This window comes from Scophthalmus maximus, chromosome 1 (assembly GCF_022379125.1).
Source record: "Scophthalmus maximus strain ysfricsl-2021 chromosome 1, ASM2237912v1, whole genome shotgun sequence".
Lineage (NCBI taxonomy): Eukaryota > Metazoa > Chordata > Actinopteri > Pleuronectiformes > Scophthalmidae > Scophthalmus > Scophthalmus maximus.
In genome coordinates this window covers 12273231-12293170 of record NC_061515.1, presented here as the reverse complement: position 1 = coordinate 12293170, position 19940 = coordinate 12273231, and the positions used below count along the sequence as shown (strand labels likewise).

The window sequence follows — 19940 nt, the reverse complement described above, 5'->3', positions numbered from 1 at the left end:
TTTTAACACTGTTACATGGTTGAAACATTTCGGAACTGAGGCAGAAAAGACTGGGGAATTTGATAATGGTGTAGAATGACTAAAGATGCTTTTTTTAAGGAAACTTTTTTAGAAGTAATTTAAAAGATGTCACTGATACTGCAAACCTCGGGCAGGGAGCTGTACACTTTAAGCTACTGCAATTGTTATTGTTGTTTATTTATTTTTTTCATTGGAGGTCGTGCACCTGTAACTGCAGACAAAGCCCCTGATGCTGCAGCAGCAGCAGCTTGCAAGTAGTTGCGCCATCTACTGGCATATTTGAGAAACAAATGTATGGGGGTATTAGTCTGCGCTCACCTTGGTCCATCACTGGTCTCAAAAACATTCAGTCATACCAGTTACTTTGTGTTTATGCCACCTGCATTTCAAAATAAGGGCTGCTCTTTTTTTCCGGTCAAAAGTCCTTTAAAAGTGATCCAGCACATTTAATAATTGACGTGGATATCTCACCAATAGTAAACGTAGTGAGTATATATAGTCCCGCCCATGTCAGCGCGCTGGTCCAATCACAGAGCTCCGCCCGACGAGGCTGGGCGGGACGGTGGCAGCGCCGACAATAGGTAACAGGTTGCAGTCGCGGAGGGAGATGAACTTGTTGCCGTGTTAATTTGCGTGGGAGCCCATCGTGTCCCCTCCTCACCTCTCGGTGCGGACTTTGATGGACGTGTGCGTGTGTGTGGAAATAATTGAACCGTCGTCGAAAGTAACAGAGAGGAGCCAGCGGACACAGTTTGAAGAAGAAGGTAACTTTTCACGTTTGGTTTTAACAAAGTCAGACCAGACGAGACGACACCAGACAGACGCGACCTGTCAGACACACAGTTGTTAGCTTGGTGAAGGCTTCGCGGGGTAGTTTCGTCGCGCCAGTTAATATCTTTCAAGTTGTGATTCCTCAAAGTATCGTGTCACCGTGAGGGGTTTCTGTTCTGCCCGTGTAGCTCGGGCAACTAACGTGAGTGTGATGGTCGAGAGCGAGAAAGACAGGGACCAGTGCGCCCGGCTCGTGTTGCGTTCAGGATACTTGTATTCGCCAGTTGTGTTCTTTGTTGTGTAATATCTCTGATAAGTGTCCGCAAGTTGTTTCAAAGTCAGAATGCCACACGTTTAAACGCTAAACGATATCATATGAGAGCACTTTGTGTGACCTCTGTGTCCGAGCAGTGTCTCAGGACCAAGTGAATGAAGGCAGCAGAATCATAAATCAAGTTTTCAGCAGATGGAGCAGCTCTGTGTGCACAGAGATGCTCCGTGTGCTGCAGGTTGTATTTGTGAAAGTTGGTAATTGCAGGTTCATGGATTGTGTCGTGGATTTCCAATGATTATAGCCTCGAACCTGCAAAACCACTGACGTGGTAAAGTTGATAAACGTGTTAGAAGGTACTAACTAGAGCTGCAACAGTTAGTCGATTCATCTATTAGTAATCGATTACTTAATGAATCGCCAACTATCTTGATAATCGATTAATCGGTTCAAGTAGTTTTTGTGGAGAAGAAAATGTCTTGATTCTAAGATTTCAGCTTCTTAAATATGAACATGTTCTGGTTGCTTTGCTCCTCTGTGACAGTAAACTGAATATCTTTGGTACGTGGACAAAACATCATCTTGGAGTTTTGGGAAACACCATCGACATTTTCAACCATTTTGTGGACCAAACAACTAATCGACCAATGGAGAAAATAATCGCCTGATTAATTGATAATGCAAATGATCGTTGGTTGCAGCCCTAGTACTAACACTGAAATGAAGTGGGCAGGTAGAATCTCATAATTCAATCAGTCTCTTGTCTCTCACTCGCACACACACACACACACACACACACACACTTGTGTATAAGTGAGGAAAAGGACAAGTGTCAGGAATGTGAGTGGAGGGAGGGGTGTGTTTATGTGCTCCTGATATGGTGTCATTTGTGTACTGTTTGGTAACTCTCGAGTCTCTCTTTGTGATGCCAATGAACCTCTTTGGGATTTGAAGAGAGGAATTAAAGGGCTGTTTGTGTGAGTGTGAAAGAGGAGCAGTGGCGAGTTCGGAGAGGCCAGATTGACTCGCAGTGGAGAGGACGAGGGCCCGGTTTTATGTGAAGAAGGTAATAGAGAGGGAGAACACCCAGAGGACCGAGTGGCCGCCTGTGCTTTAAAGACGGAGGGGGAGTGAGCTACTATTTTTCTCTCCTACACTGTCACGTTTCTGTTTTCCAGGCCATACCCGTAAAACGTATTGATTCATCTGGAAGAAGGGGAGCAATTGAATCTGTGCATGGCCATGTTGGCTTTATAGGAAGCTGTACACTAAAACTGAAACTGACAGTCGTTTTATCAATTTGTCAGTCTTCTAGGACTGCGACTGATGATTACTTCCATGATCACTTTCCCTGATTAATTGTTTTCTCTATAAAAGGCCTGAAAGCAGTGAAAATGTCTGTTATTATTTCGCAGAGATCAAGGTGTAATCCTCAGCTACCCTTTTTTCCCCTCTGACCAATAGTCCAGAACCCAAAGATATTCAGTTTATACAGTGTGGTCCAATTGTCTGAGACCACTTTCTCATTCACATAAGTGGACCAGTCTCTCAATCAAATTCTCAAATATGAGATGCTAGCTTAAAAGATTATCCATCGGCGTTTACTTTTGCAATAAATCAACCAATTGAATAATCAATGAATTAATGATCACAGCTTTATAATCTATAAAAGCAATCGACAGTTTTAGTGAGTGCTATTTTTCTTTGTGTTGCAAATTGAACATCAGGATGAAATTTCATTATGGACTCCGCAAACCGTTGTTTGACATAAAAGAAAACTTCACTAGCTTTTTCCATCACTTTCAACTTCATCTCCCTTTATCATCCTCGACAGATGAAAGATGTCTGCCGTATGAACAATTTTCATCATATTCTGACATTTTATAGACTAAAAGAGAACAGATAATGACCGTATAAAATAACTGGTCATTGGGAATATCCAGCGTGTGTGCGAGAACGCAACGTGGAGATTATTGTGGATTATTGTGATGATGTTTGTTGCAAACTAATTCCCTGTGGGGACAAATTAAGTATCTACTATTCGATCTATATGATACTGTATTACACAATATGCTGTATTATTCATCCAGGATGTTTTACTCTCAGAGTCTTTGGCCAGAACTGGTGACTGTGAGTCAGCAGAGGCATTTTTCATGACTCCACACATTGCTGTTGTGTCATTCCTCTCCACACCCGCTAATCTACTAATTATATTGTCCATTCCATCTTGGATCTGAACAGGAAAGTAGCTCCAATTCAATTTCCTGTGCAAGAATTCAATTTGAGGCCTGAGGCGGAGGGCCCATCAACGTAACCTGAGTGTCAAGAGCATCCAAAAAACACCACTCTACACTGGGAATACCAACCTGTGAAAGCTGGTGTGTTGTTAGTGTCCTCTAGAGACCTTTGCCTGAGCCTGTTAAAAGAGCACTGATACTAACCTACTTAAAAAAAAACCCTAACATAGCAAAATACAAAGGCTTTTGTTTGACTGTCAGTCCATAACCCAAAGAGAATCAGGATACTCTTATGTAAAATAATGAAAAGCAGCAAATACTCTTAATCGAGACGCGTGAACTGGAGAATATTTTAGTATTTGTGCTTGAAAAATTAATTCAGTCATTAGTCAGTTTCATATTAGTTGCTAATTAATGGAGACAGTAATGTCAGTGTTGGAGCAAACTTGCTGTAATCAAAGACAGTCGGGGAACAAAAGAGGGCAGGGATAGATTTGGCATTCCCAGGATTGCTGCCCTCGTTTTCCGCCCCACATCAGCTGGACAATAGGATGGGTTCCCCCTCACCACTATCCCGTCAATGCATTCTTCCTTTGTGAAACAAAAAATAATTGAACTGAAGAAGAAATGCAGATGAACAGATATTTAATGAGGGTTTGATCTACTTTTTACTGCTAGTCGATATGGCCCCCTCACAGCTCAGACAGATCAGATGAGCATTTCACCTTAAATCAGCGGACATTGTTTTCTGCGTTCATCATATGGCGTCTGTCCCACGATAGTCAGTGCACGACATGTTTTGCTTGACCTTGGAGTGAAGGCAGTGGGCTTGCAGACTTCATGCATCACTTCACAAATGTGCTATGACACGGTGCTTCCTCCGTGGCTCCCAAAGGGTGGAAAAGAAATCGACTAACTGTGCACTTCTGTCTGCGGACGATGCTTACGCACCACGGATACCTTTTTAAAGGTCATTCGCGTAATGTCAAATGGCGTTGGTGCATTCCCTGCCAGAGTAGATGTTTGTTTTATGTTAGTATTCACTTTCATTGCAAGGACTATAGGACATACAGTTACAGCACATAATGGCTCGCTTCGATGACCATTTCTTATTTTACTCTTTCTTCGATTGCTGTTTTGAACTTGAAAATTCTGTATGGAAATAAGAAAATTTGTTTGTAGAGGTTTTAAATAAATTGATTGTTGGTTACATCCGTAGTCAGTCCTCTCTGTGCACGAGGGGGAGGGTTGTTCACACGAACAGCTTGACTTTGGATTTTATCACACGAGGCACTGATAAGAGAAGAAAAGCTGGCTGTTTCTTTCTCTCTCGTACTTCACCCTCCCTTTCTGGCTCCCGCCCCACTTTGTGTCTCTCACCTAGGAAAGCTGAGAGTTGGGAGGAAGTGAAAGGTGCAGAGCGGCGGGGTCAGGAGGGAGTGTTGTTAATGGGTTTGAAATGGGTTTAATGAACCATACTGTTGTAATGTCATGGGGGGTGGGATCATAACACAAGGCGTGATCGGTCAGGGATACTCTGAAGGATACTTTAAGGAACTGTCTGTGTCATATCTGCATGATAGGTGCAATGGAAGTGTTTCAGCTTTACTCATCAAGTGTTATCAGAAAAGGGGAGGATCAGGGAGTCAAAAAATAACTAGAGAATTTACAGAGTGAAAGAATGAAAAGGTCAAGACTACTTGATAATGTACCTATGTGTTTATATTCAAGCTTTCAAAGTTTTGTTAGAGGGATTAGGTTTGGTATCGAGCTGGGAATTTTCCCAAAGTTGGGAAAGGCTCAGTTGGTCCTTGCGAGGGGAGAGTGATATGTGGGTGTGTGCTCTCGGGTTAATGACTAATGGAGTGCACTGAGAACAAAGTCCACACAGGCAGTTGAGAGCCAGAAACTAAGTGTCACTGCTCATAAATCTGTGTCACTGTTTTTGTTCAAAGCAAAGCTTCATGTCTTCTAACAAGGTTCTGGCATTTCCCAGGTGCTTGCTAATGAGTGAGTTTGGTTTCCTAATTTGAGGGATTATTTATTTTTTGTTCACCTGATTTATGTAGCAGCCTTTGCTCTCATAAAACATTTTATCCATAGCAAAAGTTGGGCAGTCATTCCTCACGGTCCGTAGCAGTCGGCTCTGTGGTTTTTCGGCAAAGCCCTGGGCCCTGGCTCTGTTAATTGAAAACAAACAAAACAAAAAGTGTGAACCACACCTCACAACACTGCGTTGGCAGTTTGTAAACATCACTCCCCGACAAAGAAAAAGCTAATATAATAATAAGCTAATATGTAGCCGGGTAGTCTGGTGCAGCATGTGCTCTTACCTATCTTTGCTTGATTTGTGTATTCTTTCTTTACCCTGATCTCTTCTGTGTTGCCAGCATGAGCGCACCATCCTCAGGTCGCAAGACCCCAGTGGACCACGGTGTCCAGATCCGCTTTATCAATGACCTCTGTGACACTGGCGGTTGGCAGCCTGGTTCCCAGCCCTATCCCAAGACCAAGACCAAGACCCAGACTGCCTCCAAATACGGTGTGGCAGTCAGAGTACAGGGTATCGCTGGCCAGCCATATGTGGTCCTGAAGGATGGAGAGAAAGGAGACTCATATGGGGTCCAACTCAGGACCCAGTACCCGTCTGGCTACAGTAGTCTCCCCCGAAGGAGAGAGGGGGCAGAGCCAGGAACACAAGGCGCAAATGTTGGAGGAGGAATTGGAGGAGTGCAAGGAGGTGCATTACGCCGGGCCCAGTCCCATGGGTCACTGCTGGACAGGGATGGAGAGGAAGGGGCAGGTAATGAGGATTTACAGCTGTCTAGGCCACCAGGGGATGGGAAGTCTGGTAGCTATGGGAACCTGGATGGGGGATTAGGAGTGAGAGGAGATAGAGAGCAGCCTCGGCGTGTCAGTGGTAGAGAGGGGGACATGCAAAGGAATATGTGGGGCGGTTCGTATCAGGCAGGGCTTAACGGGTCAGTGAGGGGCAGTCAGTCTTACACAGCCCCTCCGAAACAAACAAATGAGTCTCAGTCCAGTCAGAGACAGACTCCTGTCAACAGACTAGTAAACAGGTTTGATGGTGGTAACACTGGGGGCCAGAGAGGCCTTCTCGCTCCACAAGAAGATCCCAGAGCTACATCTCCTATTGTCAGCCCCTACCCCTACACCTCACCTCCGTCCTCAACTCATAGCAGCTTGGGACGCTACCAGGACACTATCACCAGTTTTCCTGGACACTCTGCGAATCAGTGGTCTTCACCAGGGAGATATGCTTCTGTGGCAACAACGCTGACCGACGCACAAGTAAGAATTCAATGTTTTCTGCTTGGGCATTAAAGCTGTTATTTTCAGTGCACCCCAAACACCACAGAGCATGCAAAATTCCAAGAGTAGTTTTCTGATCTATGTCTTAAGGTGACCCCTGACCTTTTGCTGGACCAGGTTCAGAGTGCAGAGGTGAGCGACGAGGAGGAACAGGTCATGCAGACCATATACAACATCCTGAGGCAAGGGTATGGTCCTCCATGTCATTGTTATCCTCTTGTTACTGGATTAGCACTTAGCATTTTCTCTTTTAAATGTTGTCACTTCAAAATATTAAATATATGAATTATTAATTAAGCAGTTGCCTTTCACCTTCCCTCAGAACAAACGAAAGTGATGCTATCATCAGGCACAAAGTCAAGCTCATCTTTCAGAAGATTCAGACCATAAAGGTTTTTCCCTTGTTCTTACACTGGTTCATTTGTCAGATAAAGAAAACGATTAGGCGAAATGCTTACACAGAATATTTGTCCCCTTACACCTTTTTCCTTCAGTCCAAAGAAACCCAGAGGGAAGAGTGGATGAGAGAAAAGAGGGAGCTTGAGAAAAAGACTGCTGACCTACAAACTGCCCTGCAGGGGCAAAAAAGGGTAAGCAAAGCAGGAATAAAGATGTGAGGATATAGAGATTGTATCTGCCGTAACACTTTCAGTGATAAAGTGTTAATTATTGAAATGTACAGTTGCATTTTTAAATAGAATAAAAATATCGAATGCGCTTTCTTTTGGTTTAAATGCAGTGTGTATTCAATTCGTATGCAGTAAATAGGCTAAAACTTTCTGCTTTTCTTCTTTCTACTGGAGCTTCAAAACCCATATTAGTTAGTTACAGTTATGTTATTTAACCAAATCTATCGTAAAAGAGAGAGAGGGACATGTAGAGAACATGTGCTTGAGTTTTGGGTTGTTACTGTAGTTTTGGTGCAACCACCAAGTCTAAATTCAGCCGGCTGATTGGAACTGGCTGCCACCAAGGAAGTTCACATTCAGAGAGGAACCTGCCACTTTAACCTGGCTCTAATTACATGGAGCACATCCAATGCCATGCATTAACACTCCTTAAAATGAGAGCACCAGTTACCAAGTGAAATAACTAGGTGTCAGGTCGTTGAAAGTAGGAAACTGTCCTCAGAGGTTGTTTTTTTTTAAACTAATCTAACCAGGAGGGCTGAGGGTTCCTTGGAGTGCGCTTCAGATTAATCCTCTGATTAATCCTTAAAGCCCTCTAGCCTGGTCAGAGGTGCACATACACAATAATCTAACTTCAGTAATGACTCATCGGTTGTTGGTTTAAGGAAGTTGGGCAGGTCTTAATCTCTAATGGCTCCTAAGTACTTAATCCCTTATGCATATTGATCGGCTGGTAAATGCAAGCTTGCGTTAGCATTTCCTAAAAGCCCATTGTTTATGCCACCAGAGCTACCTGATGTCTTATGTTTCATCGCTCTCATTTATTCATCATGTCTGCTCGTGTGGAGGACTCTGATCCCGCTCTGAAAGCTGAGCTGGAGTCCTGTCTGGATGAAAATCTGCAACTCCGGGAGATGCTGGACCGAAAGAAGACAGAACTAAATGAATCTCACTCAGAGTGAGGGCACAACAGCATACACACACACACACACACACACACACACACACACACACACACACACACACACACACACACACACACACACACACACACACACACACACACACACACACACACACACACACACACACCCCCTCAAACATAAACGCAGAGAGGAGTGGGAAGGGGCATGGTACCATTGTTTACAAGTCTCTTTGTGGTCAGAAGTAGGAGGGGGAATGAAAACATGCTTCATGTACACATGAACAAGCAGTTACTGTATCTTATTCACTAGGCCAAACAAGTATGTTGTAGTCATTTGAATTCAAAGAATAACTCAGTCATGTGTATGTAGGCTGACTCAGCTGCGGATGGAGCGGGAGAGCGCAGAGGCCCGGGTCAGAGAGATGGAGGACCAGCTGGCTGAGCTTCAGGATGAACTGCGAAGAGAAAACGGCAACAAGACGGTACCTATGAAACACTGATATACAGTACAGGGAGAAAACTCACCCACCACTGCATTAAATAAAAAATCCTGCACGTCCAAATTGCCTTTTTTCCCATGTTACATCATCTTTTACTTTTGCTTTTAAAAGGAAATGTAACCTTAATTAAATAATAGCAGTCAAAGGTATCAAATTTATACTACACATTCCCTGTGTCCGCAGGACCTGATGTCTTGTCAGGCAGAGCTGATGGACGTCTGCCAACTGAAACACAAGCTGGAGGAGACGCTGAGGCAGAGAGAGAGGGAGCTGACGGCACTTAAGGGAGCCCTGAAGGAAGAGGTGGCCACACACGACAAGGAGATAGAGGCCCTCAGGGAGCAGTACAGTGCCGACATGGAGAAGCTTCGCAGCAGCATGGAGCAGGTGTCTCAGGTGTGTGAAACACACCTTATTTACGTTTGAGAGGAAAATGTTTTAATCAGATCCACTGGTCAGACCAGTTCATCGACAACAAAACTGAGCAAAATTGTCAACTACACTACGTTTCCCCTGTGTGTATTTTGACAAGATACACAAAATGTTTAGATCAATTCTTCTACACACACTAGCCGACGGTATACGGGGTTCCTATACGCAGAATGGAAAGGTGTATGGAATTTGAGTGTAGTAACTTCTGGGTCTGGATAAGAATGGTGAAAAGAGAGTATGGGATAATATTTTCAGTTCAGTGTTTCCCTACAGAATGTGGAGTGGAGGAAGAATAGGTTTGGGCCCTTGAGCCCAGTCGTAGCACACACGTGTGCAGCACCCCCGAATGACGGGTACCATGAACAGGGAGTGCTAGTGTTATGGCGAGGTTTGCCTGCCTGCTGAGAACTGTATGCCCATCGCCGCAATGCACACAGCTTAAAGTACAGCGTATGATTTACAATCTTTTACTCAGTACTTGAAGCTCCATCGCAGCAATTGCAGCCTCTTTGCCCTCACTTCGCACGTGCGGGTGTGGTTATTTTCTGCCATTGTTCTTTGCAGATCCTCTGAAGCTCTGTCAGGTTGGCTGCAGACCAGTGGTGGACAGCCACACCGAGGTCTCTCCTGAGTTGTTTGATTGGGTAAAAGTTAGGGTTCTGGCTAGCCTGTAATTTGGACTTTCTCAAGCCATGAAGCCATGGGAAATAATTGAAGCAGTTAAAAACAGTTTACTGGTTTACTTGTGCTTCAGAATTAACTCTTTCAAACAGGCCAAGGATAATAACCAATCTGCAATTGAGGTGATACAATCCCTTTTTTTAACTTAATGAAATCAACTCCACTTTCCAGTCCTGTTGTCTTTATAGCAACCCTGTTTACTGTAACCTGTTTTGTCCATGGAATTCTAAAGACACTGATTCCATGTGAACAACTCATTTGAATACAGGTGTGTCTGCAGCAGAGAAGCTACATGCAGAGGTGGAATGATCATACTCGGCTTAGATGCAATATTTAGCTGTACAGTATTTAACCCCATCATTTTTCTCAAATATTAGAAGAGAAATTTTGAACTTGACCTCTTCGATTAAAAGAATTCAAATGTCTTCTCAACTGAGTCTTCTACACACACTCATAATAATATTGATGAAGTGGTAGGGATATAATAAACAATATGCCCTCATTTCTTCTCTCTCTTGTTTCAGTCTCACGCTGGGATCGAATCAGAGCGGTTGCGTGTCAATGCCTCCGTTCGCTCTCTCCAGCAGCAGTTGGAGGACTGTCGAGATGAGAGCAGCCACTGGATGGAGCAGTTTCATGCCACCAGAGATGAACTTCGAATGACTAAACAAGAGTGAGTCTACGGAGATTTAAATGCATCATACTGATCACAAAGTGTATTCATCTTCTCTTGCCTATGTAGGTGTGGGATTTCCATATGGATTTTATATGGACGTGGAATTTTGTCACCCTCTTTACATTTAAAATATTTTTTTTTGCTCCTGCTGTACTACTAATGTTTGTCCATCTCTTCTCTTTCATTCTACCTGCTCAATGTTTCTCCCTCTTTCTGTCAGAGAGCCACCCAGCAGTCCTGAAACACCGTGAGAGTCACTAATTGATCAGTGTTTGTGTTTAGAAATGCAGAGCTGTGGCTAGCTGCGCTAACAACTGTAGCATCAAGACCATCCACACATGAGCACACTAATGCGCGAGTCCCAATTGGAATATGGAACATATTTAGTTCTGTGGTTGAGCAGAAATGACGCTGAATACCAGCCACTGTTTGAAGCTTCTGCACACAACATTTTTACATCGAAAAATTCTTTATTGAGTCCAAACAGAGGATTCACTTTCTGTGTACAAGCAGGAACAACAAAAACACAAAGACAAGTGTGGATGGTCTCGAGTATTTAGCTATAAATGTGTTGTAGACTTGTTTTCTGTGAATGTCTCTTGGTTTCATGCTGATTTACTTCCTGTTGTTTTAAGATTATATGATGATTTATTTGCTCATTCAAAAACAAATGATGCTCACCTGTCATGATTCACCTTTGCAATTCAGCTGCTACTGATCAGCTGATTCAGCAGTAATATTTGATTGTTACACTCGACTTACATCACTTGTATGTTCACATTTTACAGACTCCTGCAAGCTCGTCTGGAAAAAGAGGAGTCTGAGGAGGAACTGAAGGAGCTCCAGGAGAGAGTGAGCACCATGAAAAAACAGACACCGGACCCCGGCCACACACAGACTCTCAACCAGGTGCAGTCAACACATTCAAAGCTTTACATGATCACTAACGCACAGGTGAATGACAATAAAATATCACCATCATATATTGTTCATATTGTTGTGCAGGAGCTCCAGCGATGCAGTGCTGATCTGCAGAAGGCCAAGTCTGAGCTGGAGAAGCACAGGACCGAGTTTGACAGGAAGGTCATGGAGGTCATCTCGATAAAAAAATCTCACCAGAACCAAGAGGCAGAGTTGAAGTATGAGATCGACAGGATGAAGGGCCAATTGCATAGGGCCAAAGAAGAGGTGGCCAAGGCACAGGAGAAAAGCAAACGGGTTAGTTTAATCTCAGAGTAAACGGCTACAGCATCTTAAATCAATCATTTACGATCTTACTGAGGTTTTGTGTATTTGGCAGATAGATTTGCGTGACTATTTATGTTTTGTCTAAATCCTTTGTCTTCCTGCCTGTAGCTCCCAGACCCAGCCACCATTTCGGAGCTGGAGCAGAAGCTGGTCGGGGCACAGAGTGAAGCTAGCCAGCTCAAAGAGAAACTCTCATTGGCTGAAGAGGAACTGGAAGCCATTAAAACACAACTCAGTAAAGCTCAGATGGACTTTAATTTGCTCCAAGATTCCCAGCAGGAGCAGAAAGACACCAACACACGTCTGAAGGAGAAACTCTCACGGTTGGAGGTAATATTTCATCCTTTCACACAACACTGATCAGCTCAACGTGTTAGTTTTGTGGACGTAGTAGATGTATAATTGGACATCTGTGGAATCCTCAGGCTCAGCTGCAGACCAGCGCCACAGAGAGCTCAGAGACAGAGCTCGCCCTCCACTCTGAGGTGAGTGGCCTGAGATCTGAGCTAGAAGAGGCCAAGAGAAAAGCCTCCCGACTGAGCCAGGAGCACCGCGAACGCAGCCTGCGCCTGGAGGATACGGAGAAAGACAAGGAGACACTCAGGCAGACCATCAACCAGCTGGAAGAGACCAAACGACAGCAGGAGAGAGCTCTGGAGAAGCTCAACAAAGAGGTAGGAAAGAGAGACTCGTCTCATAGCTTTGCAAATAATGAAAGGCCTTGTGCAGCCTGGAGCATCTGATTGTTTACAAAGTCTTCATCCTTGTTGTTGTTCCTTTTGTCCCCTCTCCCTCCCTGTCAGCATGAGTCTCTGACCATGTCCTCAAGAGAGGAGACACAGGCTCTCAGGGTTCAGCTGGAGGAGCAGCGAGAGAAAGCACGCAAGGAAATGCAGGAGGTGCACCGTCATGGAAACGACGCCCAGACTGAGCTTGAGAGAAACCATCTAAATCTAAGGAGACTGGAGGAAGAAGTGTGTTTAATGTTCTACGTGTTTGTGTCCGTGCTTACTCGCTCATTTGGCTTTGTTTTTGTTTTCATTATGAAAATCATGTCCGGTCCTAATTTGTCTAATAGTTTTGACACATAATATTCATTGTGCATGCTTGACTGACATGTAATACTGTGTCATGCGAAGCTGATTCATGTGCAACTAGTTTCCTCATGAAGATCATTTAGTCTGATGTGAGCATTTCTAATATTATGATTCATTAACTAGATGTCACGGCAGAAGAAGGAGATCCTACTTGTGTGCGAGGAGAGAGACAACCACCAGCTGGACAAAGAGCTTCTTGCCAACAGACTGCGCCACCTTGAGGGAGAGATGGAGGCCAGCAAGAACAACCACAATGAGAAAACCCGGGAGATTCGCATCCTGGAGGTTAGATATGTGCATCTTCTCGCCTCCTGGTTTGGGAGAATAAACCATGACTGTTTTGAATCCCGGTTGTTGATAGTTTTGGTCTGCAAACATTAGTATGACCTGATCTGTGAATGTTTATTGACATATTTATGCAAATTCCTTGCTTTCATCTTTGAATCAGACACAAGATAAATAGATTGATTATCTAGACATTGGACATATGCTCCATTGATTTGGCAAAAGTCTTGTTCACACTCATACCACTCTATCAAATCCAGTACACACAGTCTCCTCTCTGAGAACCTAATGAAGCTGATCTTGTCTCTTATCAGGACAAGCTGAAGCGCATGGAGTTGGAACTGGAGGAGGAGAGGAGCAGTGTGGAGATGCTGACAGACCGGGTGGATAGGAGCAGAGACCAGATCGATCAGCTCCGCTCTGAGCTCATGCAGGAGAGGTCCTCCAAACAGGACCTGGAGCTGGACAAGAACGCCATGGAGAAACATGTACGTGCACAACCGTCACATGCTTTTTTTCCCTCTCAGCACACAAAATAGACTTTAGGTGGAAGTCCAACCTCCACCTGACGCTGAACTTGTGTTTTCTCTGTGTCTGTCCCGGCAGCTGAAGGAGCTCAGGAGTCGTGTGGCCGACATGGAGGGTCAGTCCCGCTCCTCAGCAGGAGTCTCCCAGCTGGAGAACAAGATCCAGGAGCTTGAAGAACTCCTACGCAGTGAGGAAAGGTACAGTGCAACATATTTCCTCCTCCCCAAGAGATCTTCATTCGGAAATACTTCTTTTTTTGTTTACCTTTATTTGAACTGAATATTTATCTACATGTTTATTGAACAGATTCCTATAGGATTTGGTGGATTGACACAGTTATCATTGACTGAAGAATATTTGATTAACTGTGAAACTGGAGAGTTAACATCTTTTAACTGAAAGAATAAGATATGAAAAAATTATCAAAGGAATATAGGAGCCATTCTTTGCTTTTAACATGACGTTTGGTGTGATTTGACAGTTGTGCTTGAGTTTGTGAAGCTGATTAAACCAGAGAGGTTTTGGTTACGAAAATATTCTGCTTCATATTAATACAGTTATGTATGTACAAAACCAAAGTTTTGCTACTTGGAATGCGGGCGGTGAAATGGCAAATGTTTTCTTCAGGGCATCATCTGAGTGTTATCAGATTTTGAGTGTTATCAGATTTTGTTTTAAGTGTTTATCATTAACATGCTCGTATGTCTAAAACTCTGATCTGATCCTGTACATGAAAAGAGAGAAGAACTCTGTCTTTGCGTCTCAACGTCGACTTGAGAGGAAACTTAAAGACCTTAGTATGACACTGGACGAGGAGAGACAAACACACACTGACCAGAGTGACAAGGTACTCACATTCACCCCCTATCGTATGTCACTTCTTAAATTTACTGGAATGAAATGTCTGCTTTGTTCAAAAATCACTTTAATTGACACTTTAACCTTGTTCTGCGTTGCAGTTTGCTTTGAGGGTGAAGGCTCTGAAGAGGCAGGTGGACGAAGGAGAGACAGAGCTGGAAAGGATCGATGGTCTGAGGAGAAAAGCTCAGAGAGACATGGAGGAGCAGATGGAGTTCAAAGACGCCTTGCAGACCAGAGTCACTGCTCTGGAGTTGGAACTTAAGTGAGCATTTTACTTTTCTTTTTGTTTCCCTTTCTCTGCCGCTCATCCTGTTTTTTTTCACTGTGAGCTTTTGGTGATGATTATGCAAGGCAGCCAGATTGTTTGTGTGTGCGTGTGTGTAAGACACCACCTCAACTTTCCTGTGTCACAGAATCAGAATGTATAAACCGGGAAGGCAATGTCGAGGTAACTCTAGTGACATCAGACTCTTCAGCGTGTTACTCACAGTTACACACACCTGGTAGATGTTTACGCAGCCTCCCTGAGGTGCAGCATTTCACAACGTAATGATGAGTGTGAAACATATCAGCAGTCGCCCACGTGCAAAAAGGTATTTAATTTAACCAAAATGGCACATTACTTATGTACCACAGGGGAAATTAAATTCCAGACATGCTCCAACTAGCAAGGGGTTGCATGTTGTTCCTTTATATCACCAGCAGAAGGAGCACTGTGATCACCTTGCAGCATATACATTTGCAACATCAAGCAACTGATGACAGAATAACAGTGGTTAACTATAACAGTAATGACAAGGGTGTGTTGATAATGTGTCACAGGAGGAAAACTCAGGCAGCCATGCGTCCAGCTTTGGATTCATCAGCCCTGAGCTCAGATGATGATGACAGCCTTTACGACCCGTCCACCATCACCTCCATCCTGACGGAGGGCAACCTCCATACCAGCTCCTGTTGAAGCAGCACTTTGGGGACAGGGTGAAAGGTGGGAGAACATAGCACTGCGAGTGTAGGATATCTGGTGTGTACAGTAGTACTGTAGTTGGGAGCAAAGCCAAAAGGCAGAATGGCATGCCCTAAATATAAATTATATATTGTAGAGGTTAGTGCGGGCTTGATTTTCCACCCCTGATTGAATGGAAGGAAACAAAACATCCTCTACATGTCAAGGAATTCCCTTCTGTCAACCATGTACGCAGATGTTCTCCACAGAGCAGTTGGAACAAATCTTATTCATGCACACAGTACACTACCAATATGTCTCCGGCCATTTTAAAGTTGAGATTCTTACTTCGAGCACTTATGGTACTATGTCTGGCTTTGACTGAATGATGAACTGTACTCTCATCATTTCCTGGTGTAAACAGTTTACATGTCATACTCAAGTTTTTCTCCGTAGCTCAGCTGTAAAACCTGACTGAACTCATAAAATCCTGCCCCATGCACAGAAATGAGGTAGAACCACAGGTAAACAAGGACCGAATGTTCACACTTTTCACATTATGATCGACACAAGTGAGCACTACAACAATAAGGCCCCGAGTGCTGTTTTTCCTCAAAGTTAATTTGAGTAACCAGATCTAACCATCTAAAGTGCTGTAAATAACTCTTGCTGAACGAAATCCGGATTTTGTTATCTGAAAACAAAATATATATTTTTAGCCATTGTATGTGTCTGTCTACAGTTGTCACACCGTACACTACTGTATAATATTTAATGTAACGTCTCAAATAGGTTTTCTTAGACAAAGACACAGATTCTTATTCCAAACTAGTAATAAATAGCACATACCAGACAGAAACCTCCTGTTTCTGTCACAGATTAAGATTAATTTAGCTGTTGCTGGTGAGTCATTATTCACTGAACCTGTAATAGTTTCCTGGTGCGACAGACTTTAGATCTTTGGTTTTGTGGTTCATTACTTTGAGGACATTTCGCTTACAAAATAACTTTAATTGTCAGAATATGGTTGTTATGCTTTTAAAGCGACAAAATGGCCAAAAATATTTTTCTCTGTGTCGTAGAAACTCTCACAAGATTGAAGCCGCATAATTTCAATACATTCCCTTGTAAGAAATCAATGAAAAATATGTACTGTCATTTAATTTCAATGCCTTAAAATTGTTTAAAAAAATTATTTGTCAAAATGATTATTTTGTAAAGTTTTGGAGATTTGAGTCTTAAACTAGTTTTGTAAAGGGTTGAACAATCAGTTGAAGTTATAATTGTTTTACATTTTGCTGCAATGTAATGTTTCTTTCTATCTAGTGGAACTGGAAAATGGTACATATGATTTATTAGTCAGTGGAATATAAATATGTTGAATTTAAGGTGCTGGTACATACTGTAATTGTTGAATGGAAAAGTGACTGTACTTCACTTAATAGATCCTTTTTTTCTATTGAGTATGAATTGACGAACAGTAATACTATCAAGTTAAAATGTTATACATGTATAATCTTTGTCATAATTACAGAATGTTAGTGAACCATTTTTGGCACATTTCATGATATACAATTTCCTCATAGTTTTTGAACTTTTCCACTTTGAACCAGGCATATTCTCTTTGTTTTTACGTAAAACCTTACTTTGATAACAGTGTTGGGGCAAAAATATATATTACTTTATGATTATCTGTCATCAGGGGGGAAATAAGTTTCCCCCTAGCACTCTGAATAAAACCCTAAAACAGATGAACTGTGACTCAGGCTCACGTCTGTGTGATTGAAAGAAAAACAAACAACATTAATATTTATTAAATACTACATACTGTATTCCCATGATTTTGTGTGGCACATGACTATTGTGCTGCAATGCAGATAGGTGATGTTTTTTTGTTTGTTTTGGCTGCAGTGGCTGTGCATCTCTGGAATTAGAGTTAATGCTTGTTACGTAAATTGCACTGAAGTGTGAAGCGGAGTTACTCAGTACCACCTACAAGAGCTGGTTAAGCACATAATGATTATTATCACGATGTCAAGGAATGTCTGACCAGTGCCCATGCAGCCTTTATTCACATTGACAGTGACTGTAGCGTGTCCTCTCAGGGAAATCATAGACATTATTGACACCTGTAGTATCTGCTTTGTTAAAATTGCAGACCTGGTGCACACATTTCTAATCTGTGATACCTTAGTAAGTGTATAAGCTTATCTTCTAACATCTAGTGTTTAGAGATTAGATACTGTTGGGAATGTGTGAGCACAGTACCCAGAGTACCCTTCCAGTAGAGGCCTTGTAGGGATTCAAACATTTTCCAGTAGCAGCAGTAGCACAGGAAAATTGCATCACCCCCCTTGACCAAAACACTACATCTGACCTACTGTTGTGTTTGCATCAGCTGTTCCAGCAGAGAAGCGGTGTGTTGACATGTTATTCACTGAACCAGCACCAGTGTTAATGTTTTGCCCTCTTATCTCTGGCTGCAGAATTGTTTCTGTTGTAGCTGGGTTACGCATCATGTGGAGCGGAAATAAACCTGGCTGATGTGTCCCGTTCACTCAAGCCTGGATGAATAGTCCAGGCCTCTTCTTTATCTGTTATAGTCTGAAGACTGAATTCTACAATACACAACAGAATGTGTGCACCACAACGCACAATCAGGAGGTAGAACCACTGAAAACCACGGACTGAATTCTGACAATGTGTTTGTCGTTGACAGCGGCACGTGATGAGGAGAAATTCCAAGCAACACGAACGTTGTTTGATTCTAATACATTTTGTTTGCAAAAAAAAAAAGAAATCTTGATTTTGATTGTAACTGTGCTAAACATCACGCAGAAGTCAGTTGGGCTAATGCAAGGTCACAAACATGTCTGTGGACATGAAGTGTTCACACACGCCTGTACGTTTCACATTTCACCATTATAGGATAGGCAGGAAAATAAACCACATCTGTGGTAGATTTCAGACAAATGAGGAATGCGTTTATGCTCCAGGTCTCACTGTGAGTTCAGGATCCTGCTGTGAGATGCAGGTTGGAGAGGCCTTGTAGTGACTGTGGGTAGTGATTGATGGGTTGTCAGCCAGCAGCACCAACAGGCTGAGGCTCTGTGGGAAAAACAGGTTCAAGGAACCTTCTACAGTAATAGATTCAAAATCTGATATCAGAGGATAGTCCCACCTACTGCAACGCCAGCAACTGTTGATCCAACTCTAAAATCTCAGCAAAATCCTTAATATATGGGAATAAATCAATGCCTTTGTGTGCCAAAGCCAAAACAATTTTTTTATGACTTAAGGCATTTGTTTTTCCCACATCTAGAAGACTCTCCCGTAGGGACACTTCACAGAGTCCCTGGGTTTTTTATATGTTTACATCCTCTTTGGCACTCACACAAGACTTTGTTTAACTATTTTTGAAACGCCACAGTTGCGTCCAGTATACGTGTTCCTTGCTGATTTGGACAAAGATTCACTTTACCTCCGCCTGTGCTATTGTGCTATTGATCTACAAAAGACCTGGAAGAAAAGAAGCTCTCCTCTCCTCCCCTGGTTGCTGGGCATTGAACTTGGAACATATTTTCTTTTTGGCACAAAGTCACACATTCAGTGTTTGCGGTAGAACCAGACGAGGCGTCCATGATACTACACCTCCCATCCAGTGTAACCAAACCTGTATGCACCAACATGGTGTGTACAGTACCTGTTTTTCCAGACTATAAATTAAGAGGTAACATACTTTCCATGGGTGGGATTGGGTTTCCATATCATTCCAGCTTTCCAGGCACAACTAAAAAACCTGACAGATGATTGGCTAATCGCTGGGTGTGTTGTGTTTTGAAACCGTGTGTGTTTGCTATTACAGTGTACCTGTAGTAACTGTTGTCCAGAAAGAATGCAGCCCAACCATGTTGTCATTAATTTAGACAAAAAAACCCCACAAATTAAAAGATAAGGAGTGGCGACTGTCATCGTTTAAATATGTCTGTGCTATAAATACCTGTGCTGGTGTTCAAAAGCACACGATAAGCAGCAGAAATATAAAGATAATGAGGTCATTACAACAAAAAGAAAGTCTCTAGGATTGTTCAAATGTTTGTATTCTTTATGTTCTTTTCATTTAGCTAGGTGTTCTGTAATATTTTATTCATCTTTTACTTAAATGAAGCAATTCTTACATAAATTAATACTACTAATATAACTAGAATTGAACTGAGTTGAGCACATATGTCAAGGCCCAACAGACCCTTTAGATAATGATAGTTACAATAATAATAAACTTTATTTATATAATACGTCTTTTAACGGAGTTACAAAGTGCTTACAGAAAGACAAAAAAAGGAAATTAAAAGAACAGCAATCAAATCAAGACAGAGCTAACAATAAATGTCAAACATTCATAATAGCTTTGTGATGAAAAAAAATGGTTTAAGAAGAGATTTAAAATAATTGAAGGATGTTGCCTGTTGGATCTCAACAGGCAAACTGTTCCACACGTCAAT

General features: G+C 42.5%; 1 protein-coding gene across 5 annotated transcripts; it reads left to right on the top strand.

The window, feature by feature from the left end:
* The first annotated feature begins 597 nt into the window (after positions 1-597).
* Positions 598-17189, top strand: LOC118308896 (cingulin). 5 transcript variants are annotated; one of them, XM_035630362.2, is made up of 21 exons: positions 598-785; positions 5691-6612; positions 6751-6821; positions 6956-7025; positions 7128-7223; positions 8111-8220; positions 8558-8669; positions 8871-9083; positions 10325-10473; positions 10697-10723; positions 11265-11385; positions 11482-11694; positions 11833-12054; positions 12150-12398; positions 12528-12698; positions 12945-13106; positions 13421-13594; positions 13713-13831; positions 14373-14481; positions 14594-14757; positions 15318-17189. In XM_035630362.2, the coding sequence occupies exons 2-21, from the start codon at positions 5692-5694 to the stop codon at positions 15451-15453; spliced, it is 3609 nt and encodes a 1202-aa protein (XP_035486255.1). In that variant the 5' UTR covers positions 598-785; position 5691; the 3' UTR covers positions 15454-17189. The 5 variants fall into 5 exon arrangements, with proteins under 5 accessions (XP_035486255.1, XP_035486226.1, XP_035486263.1 ...); XM_035630333.2 differs by having other exon boundaries at positions 6724-6821; XM_035630343.2 differs by lacking the exon at positions 598-785 and adding an exon at positions 5185-5310 and having other exon boundaries at positions 6724-6821.
* The last annotated feature ends 2751 nt before the right edge of the window (positions 17190-19940 follow it).